At 45.0% G+C, this 21,842-nt stretch overlaps 1 protein-coding gene across 1 annotated transcript; it reads left to right on the top strand.

Moving 5' to 3' along the window:
* The first annotated feature begins 224 nt into the window (after window positions 1–224).
* Window positions 225–21,082, top strand: LOC137344735 (EF-hand and coiled-coil domain-containing protein 1-like). Its single transcript, XM_068007861.1, has 8 exons — window positions 225–724; window positions 791–1,312; window positions 6,891–7,090; window positions 8,925–9,048; window positions 10,952–11,117; window positions 15,673–15,831; window positions 20,660–20,729; window positions 20,819–21,082. Exons 1-8 carry the CDS (start codon window positions 225–227, stop codon window positions 20,947–20,949), a joined length of 1,872 nt encoding a protein of 623 aa, XP_067863962.1. The 3' UTR covers window positions 20,950–21,082.
* The last annotated feature ends 760 nt before the right edge of the window (window positions 21,083–21,842 follow it).

Genomic DNA, 21,842 nt, shown 5'->3' with positions numbered 1-21,842 from the left:
AAAAATTGAACTTGCAAGATTTTAAAAGTTTAAACTTTTAACAAAAAAAAACTTGACCCTGGCTTCTAATCTGCGCCGATCAAAATTGATGAGTTTGTGACAATATTTTGGAAGATTTATTGATCGTGGGCACTGAACTTTTGAATTTCCTTAAGAATTTTTTTTGAAATTTTAAATTAATTTTTTTTTAAATTCAAAACAAAAATCTGCTTCCTTCTCAGACGATGCTGGGCTGTTCGGAACTTGTTGCTCGTCCTGTCCGCAGGACCGCGTGGCTGGTCAGCACCTTGTCCCATCATTTCAGCTCAGAGAGCGGCCAAGTGGACAACGAGATCGTGGTTCTGGCCACGGGCGTTGACCAGTACCTGCAGGAGATCTTCCACCATCTGAACTACGAAGGGGATGGATTGATCTCAGGGGAGGACTTTCGGCTCCTTTGTTCGGTGTTGGATCTGCTGGATGGCGAGGAAGGTCAGAGGCTGGTCGCCGACCTGCCCCAGGTGGTCAGTTTCAGGCAGTTTCACGCCAGGCTGTGCGAGCACTTCCACCAGCGATCCGAGCAAAACCCGGACCGGCTGCCGGTGGGGAAGGAGACGGAGCACATCGAGAGGCAGATCCGGCTGAGATGTCCCCGCAGGAGGAGGAGGAAATGCGTCTCCTTCGACCTCTCCAAAGGTTGGATGGAGAGCCAGGGTCCCGGCCCGGGCGCAGAGCTTTGCAGGCGGTCTAACTCCATCCTCAAACGGGACAAGACGCCTTCTTGCGCTCAGGAGCTGGAGTTGGGAGAGAGGAGCCCCAACTTGCTGGAGTTGGAGAACGCCAGTCTCCGGGAACTGGTGGAGGATCTCCGGGGTGCGCTCCAGGGCAGCGACGCCAGGTGTCTGGCTCTGCAGGTGAGCTTGCAAAAGGTCTACACCGGGAGCAGCCTCGACCCCCAAACCTGGGCTAAGAAGGGGGAGAGGAGAGCCAAGGTAGGAGAGGACATCTGGTCGGCCAAGCAGACCTGTAGAGGGTTCGAGAACGTGCTCCGGGAGCTGGAGCTGATCAGGTCCTCCAGGGACGGGCAGATCGATGAGGCCATGCGCTTTAACCAGGAGTTGGAAGAGGAACTGAGGAAAGCTCACGGTCTGCTGGTGCGGTGGGAGCAGTCCCTGTTGGTGCTCAAAGCCGGGAATGCTGAGATCAGGAAGAAAGCGGGACGTGCGAGCGCAGCTCTCCTGGGTGGCTTGGAGAAAGTGAAGGAGCTGGAAAGCAGAGTCCCTGAGCTACAGAGCAGAGTCCAAGAGTTGGAACAAGAGCTGGAGCGATACAGGTGAGTGGGAGGCGGAGGGCAGTTGAAACACACTGTTTAAATCATTCTTTATAAATCAACATTAAAATATAAATAAAAAAACACAAATAATGATTTATGACCATAGATATCCATTCATGTACTTTTTGCATGGTGCAGTTTTCAAATGACTGTATGTTTTGATGTCTTTAAGAGCAGGTATTATAGCTGGTTATAGACCCGAGTGGTACATTGACTTTAAAGGATGGGGCTTGACTTGAAATCCAGCCCAGACTATTGTGATGAAAGTCACTACCTTTTGGCAGTAACCATCCAAAACATATATTTTGTTTGAATCATCTCATTCCAGCCCTATCCACTCCTACCTGTAATGACAGACAAGAGCAGGGGACAGGGGAAGGGGAGCCGATCTGTTATTACAACATTTACCTGAGGAAGGAGGAAGCCTCCGAAAGCTTATAAATTTCAAATAAAATCGTTGGACTATAACTTGGTGTTGTAAAATTGTTTACAATTGTCAACCCCAGTCCATCACCGGCATCTCCACATCATTACAGACAGGAGAGGGATAATTTCTTATTTTTTTTTCTATTTCCAGTGAAATTGTGAAAGTGTTCTAAAGTATAACATGTTTATGATTTCACTAAAAGGAGCGACCAGGAAAAATATTCTTTTTAAAAAAAATTATTTTCAGGATGTGGGCATCGCTGGCAAGGCTGACATTTATTGGCCATCTCAAGTTGCCCTCGAGAAGGTGGTAGTGAGCCTTTTTCCTGAACCGTTCCAGGCCGTGAGGTTAAGGTACTTCCACAGTGCCGTTAGGTAGGGAGTTCCAGGATTTTGACCCAGTGACTTTTTCCCTCCTCTCCATTTGCACACAATGAAACTCGGAGATTTCAGAGGCAGGTATGTTTACAGTGCATCTAGTATTCTTATCAGAGCTAATACAGTTTGGAGCCTCAGGCTTTTGGATTGTACTGCTGACAAAACCAGATATTGTCACATATTGTACCTTAAAAATGGACAGTGTCCTGAAATTACGTTCTAGTGTTTGAATACCACAGCTCAGTGTGCATTGAGCACTGCTTAGTGTTGCAACTTGTACAAACTGTACTAAGCAATCTTTGCTTGAATGCCTTTACTGTGCTAAGATCCATACTATTGGGATTGTATCATGTTCAGGACCAAGGAGCATTTGATTTTTCTTGCCCTGAAAGCATGTTTTCTTATTGACTCCATAGTGCCTTTAAAACCTTTACTGTGTACACTTCTTGTTTACTTAAAGGGTGGATGGGAATAACAAAGCACATTGAAAGTAATACATTTTATTAATTATACAAGAGCTGTCCCATCCCAAAAATAACAGGAACAGTACATAATGTGGCTTTGTGTTAAATGGGCTAACACTTCTCTTAAATGTAGAGGACAAAAGGAATTGGACACGAATGTGTTTCAAGGGCAGCAAGTCTCTGCTCTCTTATGTCCCTACACCATCCTACTCCCATTCAAATAATGCCTTCCAAAAAGGAGCTAATTAATACCATTACTTTCAGCAAAATAAAATCACTTAAATTATAAAGAAACAATCTTTACAACAAAAGATCTTGCCCCGAAAAGAAGAATATTTGAGAAACATACCAACGTGCAGGCTCTGAGGTAAATCTCAAAAGGATGTGTGGCAGCTGACAGCTGTAGACTCAAGTCACACCTGTCTATTGAGGAAACATAATAGGAGCACTAATGGAGTGATTGGCAGCTTCAGTGGAATCCGCGGAAGGTCCCCAGTTAAGGAACCAGTCGGTGACTGCAGCTCTGGAGGCAATAGGGGACAGAGTGGAGTATGGCATGATTCATCGCTTCCAGACTGTGGGCGACTGTTGTGTCTCGGGGTTTTCAGGATCTGATAGCTGCCATTTGATCAGTTATGACGCTGACCATCGAGACCACAGATCCAGGAGATTGTGGAATGTCTACAGCTCTTTTTTGGGCTCCTCTGCAGTTACGGTGGACGAGCAACAACAACTTGCATTTGTACAGCGTCTTTAAACGTCGTAAAATGTCCCAAGGTGCTTCACAGGAGCGTTATCAAATAAAATTTGACACCAAGGTCGCATAAGAAGATATTAGAACAGGAGGTAGCTTTTAAGGAACGCCTTAAAGGAGGAGAGCGAGGTGAAGAGGCAAAGAGGTTTATGGAGGGAATTCCAGAGTTTAGGGCCTAGACAGCTAAAGGCATGGTCGCCAATGGTGGAGCGATTAAAATCGGGGATGTGCAAGAGGCCAGAATTGGAGGAGCGCAGAGATTGCGGAGGGTTGTAGGAGGTCACAGAGATAGAGAGAGGGGCGAGGCCATGGATGGATTTGAAAACAAGGATGAGAATTTTAAAGATCGAGGCATTGCTGGACCGGGAGCCAATGTAGATCAGTGAGCACATGGGTGATGGGTGAACAACAGGACTTGGTGCGAGTTAGGATACGGGCAGCGGGGTTTTGGATGAGCTCAAGTTTATGGAGGGTGGACAATGGGAGGTCCGCAGGAGAGCATTGGGATAGTCAAGTCTAGAGGTAACAAAGGGATGGATGAGGGTTTCAGTAGCAGATGTGCTGAGGCAGGGGTGAAGACAGGCGATATTATGGAGGTGGAAGTAGGCAGTCTTGGTGATGGAGCGGATATGTGGTCGGAAACTTATCTCAGGGTCAAATAGGGCGCCAAGGAGAAACCCCACAGAAATTCACTTCCATAGCCTGGACCGAGTGGGTTAGAGGGGAGTTCAGTGCAGTGGAGTGCAATGAAAAAAAGACTTGCATTTATGTAGCGCCTTTCACGACCTCAGGATGTCTCAAAACGCTTTACAGCCAAAAGGAGTATTTTGCGAGTGTAGTCACTGTTGTGATGTAGAAAACGCAGCAGCCAATTTGTGCACAGCAAGGTCCAACAAACAGCAACGTGATAATGACCAGCTAATCTGTTTTAGTGGTGTTAGGTTGAGGGACAAAGTGTAATGGAGAGGAGCATAACAGAATGGAGTAAATTGAGTGGAATAAAATGGAATAGAGTGAAGTGGAGTTGAGTAGAATGGAATTGAATTGATGCAGTGAGTTGGTGTGGAAATCCTGCTCGAGACAGACAGGGCTAATTTGCAATCAATCGACGTCGTGATCCGTCGTTGGACAAGACAGCTGATAAAATGCTCACGATTTATAGATTTCTTCATAACTCCATGAGCAGTCACTGTGCCCACAGTGAGCTCATGTATTTTTTTTAAGACAGTGAAGTGGCCTGGACTTGTCAAGTGTTTTGTAACAGGTTTTGCTGCCATCAGCTGTCTCTAAACTGTTGTTTGTTGGAGTGAAACCACAGCACCTTGTAACACTTCATTTGAGAGCATAGATCATTTGTTAATGTCAGTGTAACCAGACAGCCAAGATACACAATAGAGAACAGAGCAAAAATACTGCTCACTTCACAAGGCAATAACGATCAAGTCAACCTGAAATATTCTCCTCCTGTCTCCACAAGGGAGTGATGTAATGAAAGAAAATAGCAACATTATTATGAAATCAGAGTCATTGTTGAGAGAGAGAAAAAGTGTTTTTTTCACAATTATTGTTTATTGACATCTCCATCCATGTGTGTGACATTATGTCAGTGAAAGAATTCCCACATAGACAAAGGAATGTTGTTCTGATGATAGCTCGGACGTACATATAATGTAAGTATTTTTCCGAAACTCCCAGTTTCTTTACACAGAAGATGGTCAACAGTTGGAACAGGTTGCAGGAAGAGTGGTTAAGATCAGGACACCAGACTCATTTAATAAGCAGCTAGATGTTAAAGTAAAAGACTTGGTATTCTCAAAGGATGAGTCCAAAGGGACAAAGAGCCTTCTTCATTCTAACCTATCTTAAGATCTTCTACGCTAAACACAAAGGCCCTGGTTTTTGTGTACTGGTCCCATTCAGTTCATAATGATTAAGAATTGGTGTAAGTCTTGCCGTAATTGTAATGTGCCAACTATTTGCAACTTTCCTGGGTCAGCTCATTTGCATAATTCTTCGCAGCTGCACCCGGTGCCTATTTGGAATTGTGCAGGGAGCAGAAAATTGTGGTGTATATGAAAATTAAAAAGGGTGTGGATAATTAATGGGAAGTTGCAAAATAGGAGGGTGCAAAAGGCATCGCAACCCATTCCCCTGATGCTAAAAGGGGGAAGAGAGCTGGAAAGGGACAGGAAACACAATATACAGGCAGGAGTCTGCAAGCAAGTGATGGAACAGCCCAGCACCTGATCCCTGTTTGGTGGCTGCTGAAGTGGAAGTGATAACAGCATGAAGTGGCTGCAAGGAGGCTGGGCCCCGTCGGGCAGCACTGCAGCATGTCTGCAAAGAAGTGGAAGCAGTTTGGAGAATAAAGCTGACCATTACTGTCACTGGCTGTCCTAGACTTCATTGCAGGTTTCCTTGCAACAGATGGTACAGCTCTGCATCTGCCTTTCTGCTGACCCAGATTCTGTGAAGATCATTCCCCTCGGTTGTTGCTAGCTAGGTGCAACAATACCTGCTGATATGGTTGGTGGTATCTTGGTGGATGTGGCCAATTAAGCCAAGCTGGCTGTTGGATCATCCTGGCATGCGTTCTGTGATGTAGTATCACTGAAAAGCATGACTATACCACGACTGGAGTGCTTCCAAAGAACTGTCCAGCATTATCGTTTGACACATCATATCTATGCCATTGGGCACAAAGTTACAAACTGAGTTGGAGCCTCTTCACTCTATGGCATGTGCACCACCGTTAATCTGTGCAGATGGGCACAGACTGCTTTGGATCTAGCCTTGCCTGGCATTCTTCTTCTGGTTCCCTCTTCCTCTCCAAAAAGCTCACATATTACAGGGATTCCCATTGGGAAATCCACTGCCACAAATGGAGCTGCAGTGAAAGAAAAAAGCCACAAAAGCAATCAGAATGGTTCATGGAACCTAAATGGGAACAGAAAATAAGAAAGAATGGTCCAGAAACGGTCTTTAAAACTGTTAACTGAACCTTCTCATTATGATGAGTTCAGATCCAAGCGATGGAATTGAATTCAATAAATTTGATAATGTGTGAGCTGGCACTGGTGCAAAAAACAAGATTGATGTAAAAACCCAACTGGTTCATGAATGTCCTTCAGGGAGGGGAACCTGCCTGGGCTGGGCCTACATGCACCAGTCTCACATTACGGAGATAACTCTTAAATCCCCTCTGTAGTAGCCTGGCAATCCACTCAGTTATATAGAAAATTGCTAAGAACTGCAGGAGTTCCAGACGACAGCCCCCCCACTACCACCTTCTCAGGTCAACTAGGGTTGGGTAATAAATGCAGCCTTGCCAGTGTTGCCCATATCCTGAAAACATGTGAATAAAATGACAATAGACTTTGGCAAAGGAGTTCTGTGTTGGCAGAATAGGTTCTAAGTTGACAGAGGTGATAAAGATTTTATGTTAAAGAAACACCTTCTCCCTGCCCCTGCCCCTGCCCCTGCCCCTGCCCCTGCCCCTCTCCCCCGATATTAACCTGCCAATACTGACATGCGCCTTAATTTGTTTTCAATTAAGATCACAGGGTGGTCAGGTCAAAAAGGCCCCGGCTTCACTGAACCACTCACAACTTTTCCAGAAACATTGCGGCTCTAGCCAGAGTAAGTGGAGTCTCTCCCCCCAACAAACACGGGGATCACCGTCTGGGAAAGCCGATTCTGCCTCAGAAAGCAGGGAATATCGCAGCTGGCAGAATGGACATCCTTGCTGTTACGAAGGTAATTTCAATTCTGAAAAAACCCCATCTTGTCAGATAAAATGATTGAAAAGGGTATTTATCACATTTTTGAGTGCAAAGCACAACAGTGATTAGTGGAGGAGATCGCAGTCATTCAGTTGGACGAGATTGTAACAGGATCACTGAGGTCACATCAGGACTATTACATAGAATTTACAGCACAGAAAAGGGCCATTCGTCTATGCTGGTGTTTATGCTTCATATGAGCCTCATATGAGCCTCCACCCACCCTACTTAATCAACCCTATCAGCATATCCTCCTATTCCTTTCTCCTTCATGTACTTATCTAGCTTCCCCTTAAATGCATCTATGCTAATCACCTCAACTACTCCATGTGGTAGCAAGTTCCACATTCTAACCACTCTCTGGGTAAAGAAGTTTCTCCTGAATTCCCTACTGCATTTATCAGAGACTCTCATATATTTATGACCCCTAGTTTAGGATCCCCACACAAGGACTAGTAGCTCAATACATCTGGTTGATACTATAACAGGACCAAAGGGCATTGTTTGTATGAGTCACGTTTAACCCATTAACCTGTTAACCTTGTACTGTTTATTACTGGGTTCATCCTGGACAAGGTTTTTCCTAAAATACAGAGGATGAAATATGTATGAGACTTGGGGGATTCCATTAATGGATAGAAAATCATGCATTATGACCTGCAATCTCCACATTGGATTGCAGAATCACCCAGTTGCATCAACTGGATTCCCACACCAGGAGAGTGATGTCCAGTGTCAAAGCTCTGAAGACTGGCAACAAATTATGTTCGCTCTGTGAGATCCCCATAAAATATAATAAATCAAGTTGCCTTGATTTTTTTTCTCTGCTGATTTCTCCCCCTTAGTCTTCTCCCCTGAAGGTGTTGTCTCTTTTCTGAGGTATGATGCCATGATTGCCAATCACCCTCTGTTAACTTGGTCAAGTGGCCGTTATTCATTCAGAAGCCTGAAGAGTGAGACTTGGCAGGCTATTCAACATGAAAGGCATCACAGCCAACCTCAATTATGGCCTCATCTGATAACCACATGTGTGCACCCCTTGCAGGGATTATTAAATTCAGCACAAACCAGGGATTGAACCCAGGACCCTTGTCCATATTGCACAGTTACTCATTGAAAAACTTTGAAGCATCGCTAAGCTCATGATGAATAAGTTTTGTTGGCATTCAGCCAGTGTGCTGGTTATTTCTTCTTTGAGAGGGGGAGGGAGGGAGGGCTAGTGGAGAGTCCCACCATTCATAAGAACAAATAAAAATCAAGTCAATGGCCAGTTAAATCATGCCTCTATTGACTCACCACGGAATATCAATAACACCAGTTGTGGAACAGTCCGTGTCCCATACGATATAATTTTAGCTGGAGGAAGTGATAACAGGCCTTGCACTTTATTCACCTGGATGAGATTATTTCAGAACCAGCTGATTGATGTTATGACAGGATCAGCCAGGGTTGGATGTGTACCAACTGCTGGACTAGTGGTTGAGGTTTGAACAGGATCCAAGAGAGACTGGATGCATATTTGGCAGAAGACGACCAATAATTAGATCCCAACTAAATCAGAATACATAAACTCCCAACACCAGAAGATCAGTTATCAGACTTTATAACAGAGATTTGAGTGCATGGAACCTTTGGTCACACCCCTATACAAGGAGCTAATGCAGGAAATAGGTTTGCTGCTGACACTGTTGCAAATGATTTTGCCGTAGACGATTATTGTATTAAATCCAATACTTACTGAAACTTTACTACAGTCAAGTCTGATTAGACTTCAGAGAGCACCTGCTCTAACCGGTTTTTCCACGCAGATGAGGAACGTTTACTGAGAGCGGTCGAGGGCCGCGCTGCATCCGATGAGGAGGAAGAGAGATGTACAGAGGAGCAGTATTATCAGACGATGGAACTGAACAGAAATAGCTACAGTGCAGAAGGGTGAGTCAGGGAAAGACCCAAGTCAACTTCCTTCCTGAAATTTTTTTTAAAACATTTTATAAACTTTTCAATTTGCATATTCTGTAGAACTGGTATGCAGTCTATTGAGTTGAATTATCCAAGGATTTAAATCAAGCAATGTAAATAGTGCAGCAAAATAGGAATTTAATGCTACAACTAAAATCTGAATCATCAGATAAACAATTTTGAATTAAGAGGACAAGACTATTTTGAAGTTGGCATAAGCAAAATGGGAACGTACAGGAGCAGAAGAGATCACTGCAGCCCATCAGACCAGCCCTGTATTTAAGTGGTTGGGGAAGTTTTACTTTTGCTCTTTAAAAGCAGTCTTTTACCTATTCCTGTTCTATTTTGTGAAATACTCATTTGAAATCGTCACGGCACATCTCGTCTAAACAGGAATGCTGTTTTCTGAAGTCGAAGAACATCCCACTGAAAGGAGAGCTGCCTGAAAAGTACTTCAAACCAGAGAGCATCATGTTTCCATAACTGTCAGCCCATATTGTACAGCTTCAGATTACAGCACCCGAGGACATTTCTGTCTGTGTGTTTGCACTCCAGCCACGACTTTCATCCTCTGTGCCCTCCAGCCCATGATTCTGCACCCATTAGAACGAATGGGGACCACAGAAGTGGACAATCCTGAGCTACAGGGCTAGTGTTCTTGCGTGGACTTCAAACCTGTGTAGTATAAAAATCAGGTGGTAAGGTTCGACCCAACTCCAGTGACACTCCTTCCTCGGGGATTCTCACCCCATTCTGCTCAGGATTTGGGCAACATTTACACCAAAGGGATAGTTTCCCCCAAGTACGTGCTGGCTGGAGGGAACCCTGCACACCCCCAGTGTGTATCGGGACGCCCACGATTTTGTCAGGCTTCGCTGGATTGAGAGGTTCCACACTGCCTGCACAAGCTCAGAACATTACCCTGTAGCATCAGTGCTGAACGAAACCGCTGCACATTAACTCTGCAGTTGTAGTGTGCATGCACTTTGGCCTTTCCCCCCAGCACTTTATTTCAGATACTTTATTCCTAACATTCTGCCACCGCTGTTCCACATTGGTTTCAGGACTGTCCCACTTTGCTTTAAACACTGGTTTGCAGTTACTGCTGTAAGACAGAATATTGCTTAATAAACGGTTTATAATGTTACACCGAACTAATTAACTCCCCAGGCATCTTCTCCCAACTCCCTCCCCAAGGTAGAACCAGTAAATCTCACAAAATACTCTTGACACACGAGATAAACACCTCCGACTTATCATCACTGAATCATAAATACATACTTGATGGAAATGAAACTGTCCCATTTATCACCGACCATATTTGACAACGCCAATCAATTGCTGTCAACAGTTTAGGAACAAGATAAAGCCCCGTCTGCCCTCTCAGGTGGACGTAAAAGATCCCATGGCATTATTTCGAAGAAGGGCAGGGGCGCTCACCCCAGTGTTCTGGCCAATATGTATCCCTCAACCAACATCACTAAAAACAGATTATCTGGTCATTTATCTCATTGCTATTTGTGGGACCTTGCTGTGCGTAATTTAGCTGCTGTGTTTCCCTACGTCACAACAGTGACTACACTTCAAAAAGTATTTCATTGGCTGTAAAGCGCTTTGCGATGTCCTGATGTCATGAAAGGTCCTATATTCCTGTGAAAGGCGCTATATAAATGAAAGTTCTTTCTTTCAAGCCATTGAGTCTACCTAAGTCTTCACGTTGTTTTCTAGTATTTGTACAATATTTACCCCTCGCTTAATATTAACTGCACACTCATTAACAAGCAACAGCTGTGTGGGGATACTAATGATTTGGCAGATGTTGGAGGGTTGGTACTTTTACTTGGGTTTTGTTTTAAATTGTCCTCATACCCAATAGGTGCCATAGTAGCACATTACGAAGACTACTGTCTCACCACTGCAGCTGTGGTAACAAGGAGAGTGGTGCCATGGCCTCCACACTGATGGAAAGAGAACAGGAACTCACAGCACAGCTGAAGGAAAAGGAGAAACGAGCGACAGAGCTCCAGACTGAGATAGAAAAGGTACAGACAATAATCAAGAAACTTTGCCAAATGACACGAACCCAAACATTACAAATTTATACAATGCACTTCTGCTTAATTAAATGCACCTACTTTTCCTTCTTTCCCTCCTCCGCAAGAGTCAAAGTTTATGGGTCATTTCTAGGTCCCAGTGTCACTGGGACAGTGTCTATACTGCGGGAAACAAACTTGATTTTTTTTCCATGGTTCTACAAAGCAAGTACTTTCAATTTAGTCAACTGCACTAACATTTCTTTTTTAAAAAGCATCACAGCATTTTCGTGGTTTGAGGGGATCTGAAGCAATGCTTTCTTAGCTCGCAATCAAGGTGTAGATTATAGGCTGTGTAAATCACAATTAACACCTTCTCAGGCACAGTGTGGTGATTCACTAACCAGGTGTGTCATCAGGGCAGGGTGCTGAGGAAAGACTTGCTTGAGTCATTGGTAGTGTTGTGTTCAATTCTCATCACCACAAAAAGAATATACAAACACTGAGGGTGGAGAGAAGAGCGATGAGATTGATCCCAGGCTTAAAATGAACGAGCTATGTAGAAAACAGAAACACAAAGGCTGACTTTTCCTCCTCGGCCGGTCTTGCCATTGTCAGAGGATTGGGGGACAGATTTACGCCTGTTGCCTGGATTGGGGGGTCATTACTTGGGCAGGGCAGGCTCCTCGCCACAAGGTGGGAGCCTGTTGCTGCCAGGGAGGAAGTAGTGGCGCTGCAGTGGGACACCAAAGTGAGGGACCTCAGAGTAGGGAGAAGGGGTCTTAAGGGAGGGAGGGAGAGGAGTCTCCCCTCAAAATTCAGCAGAGCAGGCTTGCCACTGCTGCCCCAGGATCCACCACCACCCCTGTCCTGGTGGTCCTTAGGGTCGGCGGCAGTTGAGGCAGGGAAATCGGTCAGGTTCCCTGGCATTCCCCCCCCCCTCCGCCTCATTTAAATAGGGAAGGAAGGGCAGAGGTTGGATGCCCAAGATCCCTGTAGCGGGGTTGGGGAGGAACTGTTGGGGAGTAGCGTTGGCAGGGACGGGGATGTGTCAGTAGACCTCTTTGCTTGATTTTCCTTGAATTGCCATTGTGATAGGCAGTATAGAGAGAAATATCCAACCCATAAACTCTAGAATCGAGGAAGGGGAGGTTAAGACGAACCTCATTCAGTTGTACCAAATATTGAATGTTATAGCTAGGGTAAATCTGAATTTTACTTTAAAATATGCCAAAGTAAGATTACAGGACTTTAAATTAAGGAAAAAAAATCTCTATACAGTGATAAATATTTTGGACAATCTGCCAACTGCAGCAGAAACTAGAGGTCAGAAGCTAGGTATTCTGTGGTGAGTGACTCAACTCTTGTCTCCCCAAAGTCTCTCCACCACCTACAAGGCACAAGTCAGGAGTGTGTTGGAATACTCTCCACATACTTGGATGGGTGCAGTTGCAAAAACATTCAAGAAGCTCGACACCATCCAGGACAAAGCAGTCTGCTTAATCAGCACTTCATCCACTAGCCTAAATATCCACCCCTTCCACCACCAGCGCACCGTGGCTACAGCGTATTATCCACAGGATGCACTGCAGAAACTCGCCAGGGCTTCTTCAGCGGCACCTCCCAACCCACAACCTAAAACAACGGCAGCAGTTCCCCTCCAAGTCACACACCATCCTGACTTGGATCTATGTCACCTTTCCTTCATCATCACTGGGTCAAAATCATGGAACACCCTACCTAACAGCATTGTGGAAGCATCCTCACCACACGGACTGCAGTAGTTCAAGAAGGCGGCCCACCACCACCTTCTCAAGGGCAACTAGGGATGGGCAATAAATACTGGCCTTGCCAGCAATGCCCCCATGCCATGAATGAATAAAAAAAGTGAAAATCAGAAAGTGGCTGGATGCTTCAATGGGCAGGTTAGAGCAATCGAGACGTGGGCTTCGATAAGCTGAAGGGCTTTTTCTCATCCTTATGATCCTAGTGATTCAGAGGGAAAAATCAAGGCTCATGATTGCCATGTCTGCTCCCTTCCACCTCCTTGAGGGTAGTTGCAATACAGAATTGGCCAGTGCCTGTGAGCATGTTGCTTATTCTATTGGCCAGGGAATGATACATGTTGCTGCAGGAAAAGCCTAAAAGAATAAGAATAATAATTGATAATGATATAATTAATAAACCTTAATGTAACTTTAGTTGGAAAAAAAATTCACAGTGGAATCTCTTATTACAAACACTTCCATTCCTTCATTAGGTCTGTTTGAGGAATGTCAAGAAACAACACCAAGAATTGCAACAATCGGTTGGTCAGTTGAAACCTCAGGGCACAGGGTTGGCAACTGCAAATAAGACTACCACATGACTGCCACATACAGCTTGCATTTATATCATGCCTTTAATGTAGAAAAACATCCTAAGGCCCTTCATAAAGGAGTAATCAAAAAATAAATGGTGAGCCAAAGATGGAGATATTAGGACCAAAAACTTGTTCAAAGAGGTTGGTTTTAAGGAGGGTCTTAAAAGGAGGAGAGACGGGTGAAGAGGCAGTGGGGGGGGGGGGTGGTTAGGGAGGGAATTTCAGGGTGTGGGCCACCAATAGTGAAGCAAAGGGAGGAAGGAGATGCACAAGAAGTCAAAGAAACTGAGAGTTTAGAGATTTGTAGGGCTGGAGAAGGTTCCAGGACTACGGATGGATGAGGCCATGAGGGATTTAAACATGAGAATGAGAACTTTAGACACTAATGTATTACAGGCAGAAGACCACTGGTCCATCTAGCCCACTGCTCCAATTATCCCCTTGTTGTCCAGCACCAGATCATTCGGGATTTGGATTGCTGTGAATAGAAATACAAATCAGCCAGTTGAACCAATGTGCTAATTAACTTTATGCAAATAAGTGCAAAGAGGTCATGAACTTCTTGGTCATCAAGATAGAGACCATTCATTCAGCTCCCTCCAGCTCTTTCCCTTGCATAAGCCAGACCTCCTTCCTGCCCTAGCCTTAAACTTTCGTCTCCCTCATTCCCCCCAACACCCTTTCTGAGCTTATCCAATCCATGAGAGCCACTTTCTGCTCCCATAAGCCCATCCCCATATCTGTTGACAACCCAACTTTCTTTCCTGGCTCAATGCTAGTTGACATTGTAAATGATTCCCTATCCTCAGGCTCTCCCTTTCAAAACTGCAGTGAAACATTTTGGGATGTTTTTGTGTTAAATGCAAATTGTTGTTGTTGTTCAGGCAAACGAGCTCTCTCGTTTAGACAAGACTCAGCACATCTGTGTTCAGTACATCCTGAACAAGTTTTCCACGCCTGAATTCCTGCCTTATTTGCTCAACTTAAGTCAACACCATTAGCTATTAATTTTTTTTTGTTTTGAATTAAATCTCAAGGTTCAAAATAGTCTCCATTACATTATCATCTACGGATATATGCCCCAATCCCACAAAGTACATCTGCCTTAGGTAAAGTATGATTTCTGGGAATATTTTCTATTTGTTTCCTAGAAACTGTAGACATTGGATTCAAACCCAGCTGGCCATGTTTTATGGGATTGTAGTTCCTTAGAAATAGTGTCCTAGTGGGAACAGGAATTGGTGTTTAAAAAAAATTTAAAATAATGAAAAAAATGCTGTTGACTCATTAACTTTCCCCTTCCTAGCCACACAGTGCTCAGATTCCTTCCCTGCATAAGCCTCTGATCCTCTCCTTCCCAAACTCCTGCTTCCGATTGTCCACTAGCTCATCTACTTGCTTCCCAGGCAGAGAGGGAGAAGCCCATTTCTAGACTTTTGCTATTGTGAATCTATAACCTTCCACGAGGAGATACACGAAAGTGGCCTGCACTGTCTTGGCCTCTGATATTTCCTCCTGACTGGCCTGCCGTTCCCTCGTAGCTGAGAGCTGAAACTTATTTGCATAAAGTTAATTAGCACATTGGTTCAACTGGCTGATTTGTATTTCTATTCACAATGTATGCTCCCTCTACGTGGTGAATTGCAGCTCAAGATCTGTGTCCCAGCAACGTACGGGGGCAAGTTATCTGCCAAAGCTTTGGATGGGTACATTGTGTGACATGGGAGGAAATCTTAAAAAGGGGAAGGGGAGAAAATAAGAAATAAGTTGAATAACTCTGACGCAGGGAATCACATAATTGTATAACGGGCACTTTGGAGACAGTCTGTACTTGTGATGGTTTGTTCATCTTTCGAATTTGACGTTGAACAGAGGCCCTGTCTGACCTCTCAGGTGGACGTAAAAGATCCCACTGCACGACTTCGAAGAAGAGCAGGGGAGTCCTGGCCAATATTTATCCCTCAACCAACATCACTAAAAACAGATTATCTGGTCATTTATCTCATTGCTTTTTGGGAACTTGCCGTGTGCAAATTGGCTGCCACGGTTTCTGTGTTAATACAGTGACTACACTTCAAAAGTACTCGACTGGTTGTAAAGCGCTTTGGGACGTCCTGATGTCTGAAAGGCCCTATATAAATGCAAGTTCTTTCTTTCGATAGGCCGCTAAAGTCTGAATGTGAGCTGTACCCTGTTTTACAGTTGACCTGTTCAATGACAAAGGAGCTTCAGCTGAAAGGGGAGGAAGTGGAAATGCTGAGGATGGAAGTCCAGATGGTTGAAACGGATCGTGTGCGACTCTCACTAATTGAAGAGAAACTGACCGATGTACTACAGCTTCTGCAGCAGCTGCGAGTGCTGGTAATTATCTCTGACCTTCTCGGATGAACACCCGCTGTTGACTTCATTGTTATAGGATCTAATTCATGTCTGTAGGATTAGACTAAATCCTATGGGGCTTCTCAACTGAAGGAAATTAGTCTCAACTTATTTTTGCTGACAGATTCTGTGCCTTAATATTCATAACACACCAATAATCCCCATACCTCTGTCAGACTAGTGATTCTGTTTTTAATTTTATCAAGCACTTAACACATCAGGTTCAATGAGTTTACATTATGGCTGATCACACAGCCCCCCAAGGAGCTGTGCTCGCAGGGAATGGATTATGGGAAAGTGCGAACATACAGCCCACGATTATAAATGGACGGAGAGCAAACTACTGAAGTGCACGGTGTGGGAACGCAGTTCCCTGCTGGGAGCACAAGATTGTGCGATTGGCCCTGTGTTCACACAGCACTTCATACATTGATATCCCATCCACGTGCACTAAGTAGGCTGGCAGGCCATTGTGGGCTTGGCTGGCAATCCACGTTAGAGTTAATTGCTGGCCGTGGCTCTGCGGTGGAGTGAGCGATTGTGTGGGTGGGTGTGCGGGCATCCCAGGTTGGCTCAATCCGATTGTTGCATTTGCAAGTGGATGCTGTTCTCTCTCATTTCTCGGATTATGTGGCTAGCCCCTCTTTCGTGGGGGGGGGGGATGTGGGGGGACACGGCATTTCTGGGAATGATCATACCAAGTAGGCGTCTAGAAAAAGGCCAGATTTCATGCTATTTCCCCTATTTCAAATTGGACTCTGTACATCCACCCTTTGGATAGGAATCTATCCCCAGAGGTGCTTTATTCACATGTGTGTTGTGGGGTTGGCTGCATTTTGCTACTGCATGGGGGTGTGCCTGCCAACAGCAACAGTATTATAAATTTAGATGCCACTAGAGTCATAGAGTTATAGAGCACGGATAGAGGCCCTTCGGCCCATCGTGTCCGCGCCGGCCATCAAGCCCTGTCTACTCTAATCCCATATTCCAGCATTTGGTCCGTAGCCTTGTATGCTATGGCATTTCAAGTGCTCATCCAAATGCTTCTTGAATGTTGTGAGGGTTCCTGCCTCCACAACCCTTTCAGGCAGTGAGTTCCAGACTCCAACCACCCTCTGGGTGAAAAAGTTCTTTCTCAAATCCCCTCTAAACCTCCCGCCTTTTACCTTGAATCTATGTCCCCTTGTTATAGAACCCTCAACTAAGGGAAAAAGCTCCTTAGTATCCATCCTATCTGTGCCCCTCATAATTTTGTACACCTCAATCATGTCCCCCCTCAGCCTCCTCTGCTCCAAGGAAAACAAACCCAATCTTCCCAGTCTCTCTTCATAGCTGAAGCGCTCCAGCCCTGGTAACATCCTGGTGAATCTCCTCTGCACCCTCTCCAAAGCGATCACATCCTTCCTGTAGTGTGGCGACCAGAACTGCACACAGTACTCCAGCTGTGGCCTAACCAGTGTTTTATACAGCTCCATCATAACCTCCTTGCTCTTATATTCTATGCCTCGGCTAATAAAGGCAAGTATCCCATATGCCTTCTTTACCACCTTATCTACCTGTTCCGCCGCCTTCAGGGATCTGTGAACTTGCACACCAAGATCCCTCTGACCCTCTGTCTTGCCGAGGGTCCTCCCATTCATTGTGTATTCCCTTGCCTTGTTAGTCCCTCCAAAGTGCATCACCTCGCACTTTTCCGGGTTAAATTCCATTTGCCACTGTTCCGCCCATCTGACCAACCCATCTATATCGTCCTGCAAACTGAGGCTATCCTCCTCGCTATTTACCACCCTACCAATTTTTGTATCATCAGCGAACTTACTGATCATACCTTTTACATTCATATCCAAGTCATTAATGTAGACCACAAACAGCAAGGGACCCAGCACCGATCCCTGTGGTACCCCACTGGCCACAGGCTTCCAGTCACAAAAACAACCTTCGACCATCACCCTCTGCCTTCTGCCACTAAGCCAGTTTTGTATCCAAAGTGCCAAGGCACCCTGGATTCCATGGGCTCGTACCTTCTTGACCAGTCTCCTGTGGGGGACTTTATCGAAGGCCTTACTGAAATCCATGTATACCACATCCACTGCGTTACCCTCATCCACACCCCTAGTCACCCCCTCAAAAAATTCAATCAAATTAGTCAGACATGATCTTCCCTTGACAAAGCCATGTTGACTATCCCTGATTAATCCTTGCTTCTCCAAGTGGAGACTAATTTTGTCCTTCAGAATTTTTTCCAATAATTTTCCTACCACTGATGTTAGGCTCACTGGCCTGTAGTTCCCCGGTTTTTCCCTACTCCCCTTCTTGAATAATGGTATTACATTAGCGGTTCTCCAGTCCTCTGGCACATCCCCAGTGGCCAGAGAGGTTCTGAATATATGTGTCAGAGCCCCCGCAATCTCCTCCTTTGCCTCACAGTAGCCTGGGATACATTTCGTCCGGGCCTGGGGATTTATCCATTTTTAGGCCTGCTAAAACCGCCAATACCTCCTCCCGCTCGATGTTAATATGTTCGAGTATATCACAGTCCCCCTGCCGTATTTCTATGTCTACATCGTCCTTCTCCATAGTGAAAACAGATGCAAAAAATTCATTTAGAACCCCTCCTACATCTGCCGGCTCCACACACAGATTGCCATTTTTGTCCCTAATGGGCCCTATTTTTTCCCTAGTCATCCTCTTACCCTTAATATACTTATAAAACATCTTAGGATTTTCCTTTATTTTGCTCGCCAGTGTTATTTCATGGCCCCTCCTTGATCTCCTAATTTCTTTTTTAAGTATCCCCCTGCACTTTTTGTACTCCTCTAGGGCTTCCTCCATCTTTAGCCTTTTGTATCTGCCAAAAGCCCTCCTTTTTTTCCTAATCCATTCTCGTATATCCCCTGACATCCAAGGTTCCCTGGAGTTCTTGGAACCACCCTTGACCTTTACGGGAACATGATGCCATTGTATGTTCTCAATCTCCCTTCTGAAAGACTCCCATTGCTCCGATGCGGATTTTCCTACAAGCAGCTGATCCCAGTCCATTTTGGCCAGATCCTGCCTTATCCTATTAAAATCGGCCTTCCCCCAATTTAGAACCTTTATTTCCGGCCCCTCCCTGTCCTTTTCCATGACCACCTTAAATCTCACCGAATTATGGTCACTGTCACCAAAGTGCTCACCTACTAGCACTTCTTCCACTTGGCCGGCCACATTCCCTAGAATTAGGTCCAGTACCGCCCCCTCTCTTGTAGGACTTTCTACATGCTGGCTCAAAAAGCTCCCCTGGATGCACGTTAAGAATTTTGTACCCTCTAAGCCTTTTACACTCTGAGTATCCCAGTTAATATTGGGGAAGTTGAAATCCCCCACTATTATTACCCTATTATTTGCACAATTTTCTGAGATTTGCCTACATATCTGTTCCTCTATCTCCCCCTGACTGTTTGGGGGCCTATAGTACACTCCCATCAAAGTGCTTGCCCCCTTTTTGTTTTTAAGCTCCACCCATATGGCCTCATTAGAGGAACCTGCTAATACATCATCCCTCCTTATGGCAGTAATTGATTCTTTAATTAATATTGCGACCCCCCCTCCTCTTATACCTCCCCCTCTGTCTCGCCTGAAGATTCTGTACCCCGGAATATTGAGCTGCCAGTCTTGCCCCTCCCTCAACCATGTCTCTGTGACAGCAACAATATCATACTCCCATGTGTTTATCAACACCTTCAGTTCATCCACCTTATTCGCAAGACTCCTTGCATTAAAATAGATGCCATCCAGCCTTGCCCTCACATATTTGCCCTGTCTTCCAAGCTGACTTGTTTTTTTCTCTATATTTGGCTGCACATCACCCCCTATTGTAGCTCCACTCTGTATCCCATCCCCCTGCCAAGTTAGTTTAAACCCCCCCCCAACAGTGCTAGCAAACCTCCCCGCAAGGATATTTGTCCCGCTCTGGTTCAGGTGCAACCCGTCCGACTTGTACAAGTCCCACCTTCCCCAGAAGCAGGCCCAGTGATCCAGGAAACTGAAACCCTCCCTCCTGCACCAACTCTTTAGCCACGCATTCATCTGTTCTATCCTCCTATTTCTATACTCACTAGCCCGTGGCACTGGGAGTAATCCAGAGATTACAACCTTTGAGGTCCTGCTCTTTAATCTGCTACCTAGCTCCCTAAATTCTTGATGCAGGACCTCATCTCCCTTCCTACCTATGTCGTTGGTCCCAATGTGGACCACGACCTCTGCCTGCTCACCCTCCCCCTTGAGGCTAGGCCTTTGGCAAGAGGGCCCACAAAGCATGGGGCTGAGTCAAAGGACAATGGCGAGCACAGCTATGGTCAAATTACAGTCCAGCATGGTTGAATCCAAGGTATGGCCATAACATATACAGGGGTATGTTCTGCTACCTATAGCCTCTCCAGCATTCCTTTGTCAAAGAGGGATGGAATTTTCAGAGTACGTATGGGCTGTGGTAGTTTTTGGCAGTCGGCCTTTCTGTATGTGGATCTTGTGACTACTTGCGTCCACCCTCTGCATATCCAGAGGTCCATTCACATGGTTACATTATTTTGTTGTTGCTGGCCGTTCTGGATATCATGCGGAGAAGCAAACTGACTGGCAGGATAAGGAAGTGACTCTGTTTCAAGTGGACAACACATTTCAGGGTGGTTGAGTGGCTTAGTTTCATTTCTCACTTGAGCCACTGCTATGTGCCTCGATGACTTCCAACCCCTTAGCTTCCACAGACACTTCCACTTGGATGCTTCTTTCGTTCCAATTCGTGCTCACTTTATATTCTGCTTTCTCTCAGAACATTTCCAGGCGACCATTGGGGAAAATTTTAATGAACGCTTTGGATTCCTGTTACAGTGCTGGACATGGTAAGGGGTCACAACAGCAAGATATTTAAAAGGAGGAACAATCAGCTGATTAATTTGTCATTAACATTTTCGCATTGTCTGCTTTACAGGAACGATGGGCTCCTTGGACATATTGAGCGTGCTCCATAAAGAGCTGCTGTCTTGTGAGTTACTCTCCAAAACTTCATCTCAAAGAGAGAGTCAACAGGTCATGAAAAACTCCCTTGTGATATCATGTTAAGTGTATGGAAGAGGGTGGATACCATCTAATGGATTAAATGATCTTCAGCAGTGACCTTCAACCTTTCCATTTTAAGTGGTTAGCAGAGATGTGGTCAACATAATAGCCAGAAACCACTGAAAATATAACACTCAACGGTTTTGCTCATTAATTCTTATGCATTGGAGGTCGGCAGGTTACAGGACACCCTGTGTAGACATCCAAAGCTATAAGTCATGTGCAATCCGTGTTACCATGGACTCTACCCAACCCATTTTTATCTCCTGGGGAAAGATTCTGCAAAGTTGCTCCCTGTCCGAAAAGGTGAATTAAGAACAGTTATTTAAGAAAGAAAGGACTTCATCATATAGTGTCTTTCAAGTTCTTAGGACATCCCAAAGCACTTCACAGCTAATGAATGACTTCTGAAGTGCAGCACCAGTTGTTTTGTAGACGAACGTGTTAACCAATTTCTGCATAACAAGGTCCCACAAACAGCAATGAAATGAATCACCAGTTAATCTGTTTTGGTGGTGCTGGTTGAGGGATGAATGTTGGCCAAGACACTGGGGACAACTCCCTTCTCATCTTCAAGTACCTTGGGTCTTTCATGTCCACCTGAACAGACAGATGGTGCCTTGGTTTAACGTCTCATTCGAAAGATGGCACTTCTAGCAATCCAACACTCCCTCAGAACTGAACTGAACTATCAGCCGAGATTATGTGCTCAAATCTTGGAGTGGGGCATATCTAACTATGTTTTACATTTTTTGTCTTTGACTTCCTTGATGAGGCATTTCCATGGTCCCAGCCACTAAGGAATTATCCTATTCCAAACAACTTTGAATCATCTTTGTCTATGCTTAACCTTATATAACCCTCAATCTAGCTGGACAGGCGGTCATTCAACTCTT

The sequence above is a fragment of the Heptranchias perlo genome, chromosome 27 (genome assembly GCF_035084215.1).
Source record: "Heptranchias perlo isolate sHepPer1 chromosome 27, sHepPer1.hap1, whole genome shotgun sequence".
Classification (NCBI taxonomy): domain Eukaryota; kingdom Metazoa; phylum Chordata; class Chondrichthyes; order Hexanchiformes; family Hexanchidae; genus Heptranchias; species Heptranchias perlo.
This window is presented reverse-complemented; position numbering and strand designations above follow the sequence as displayed.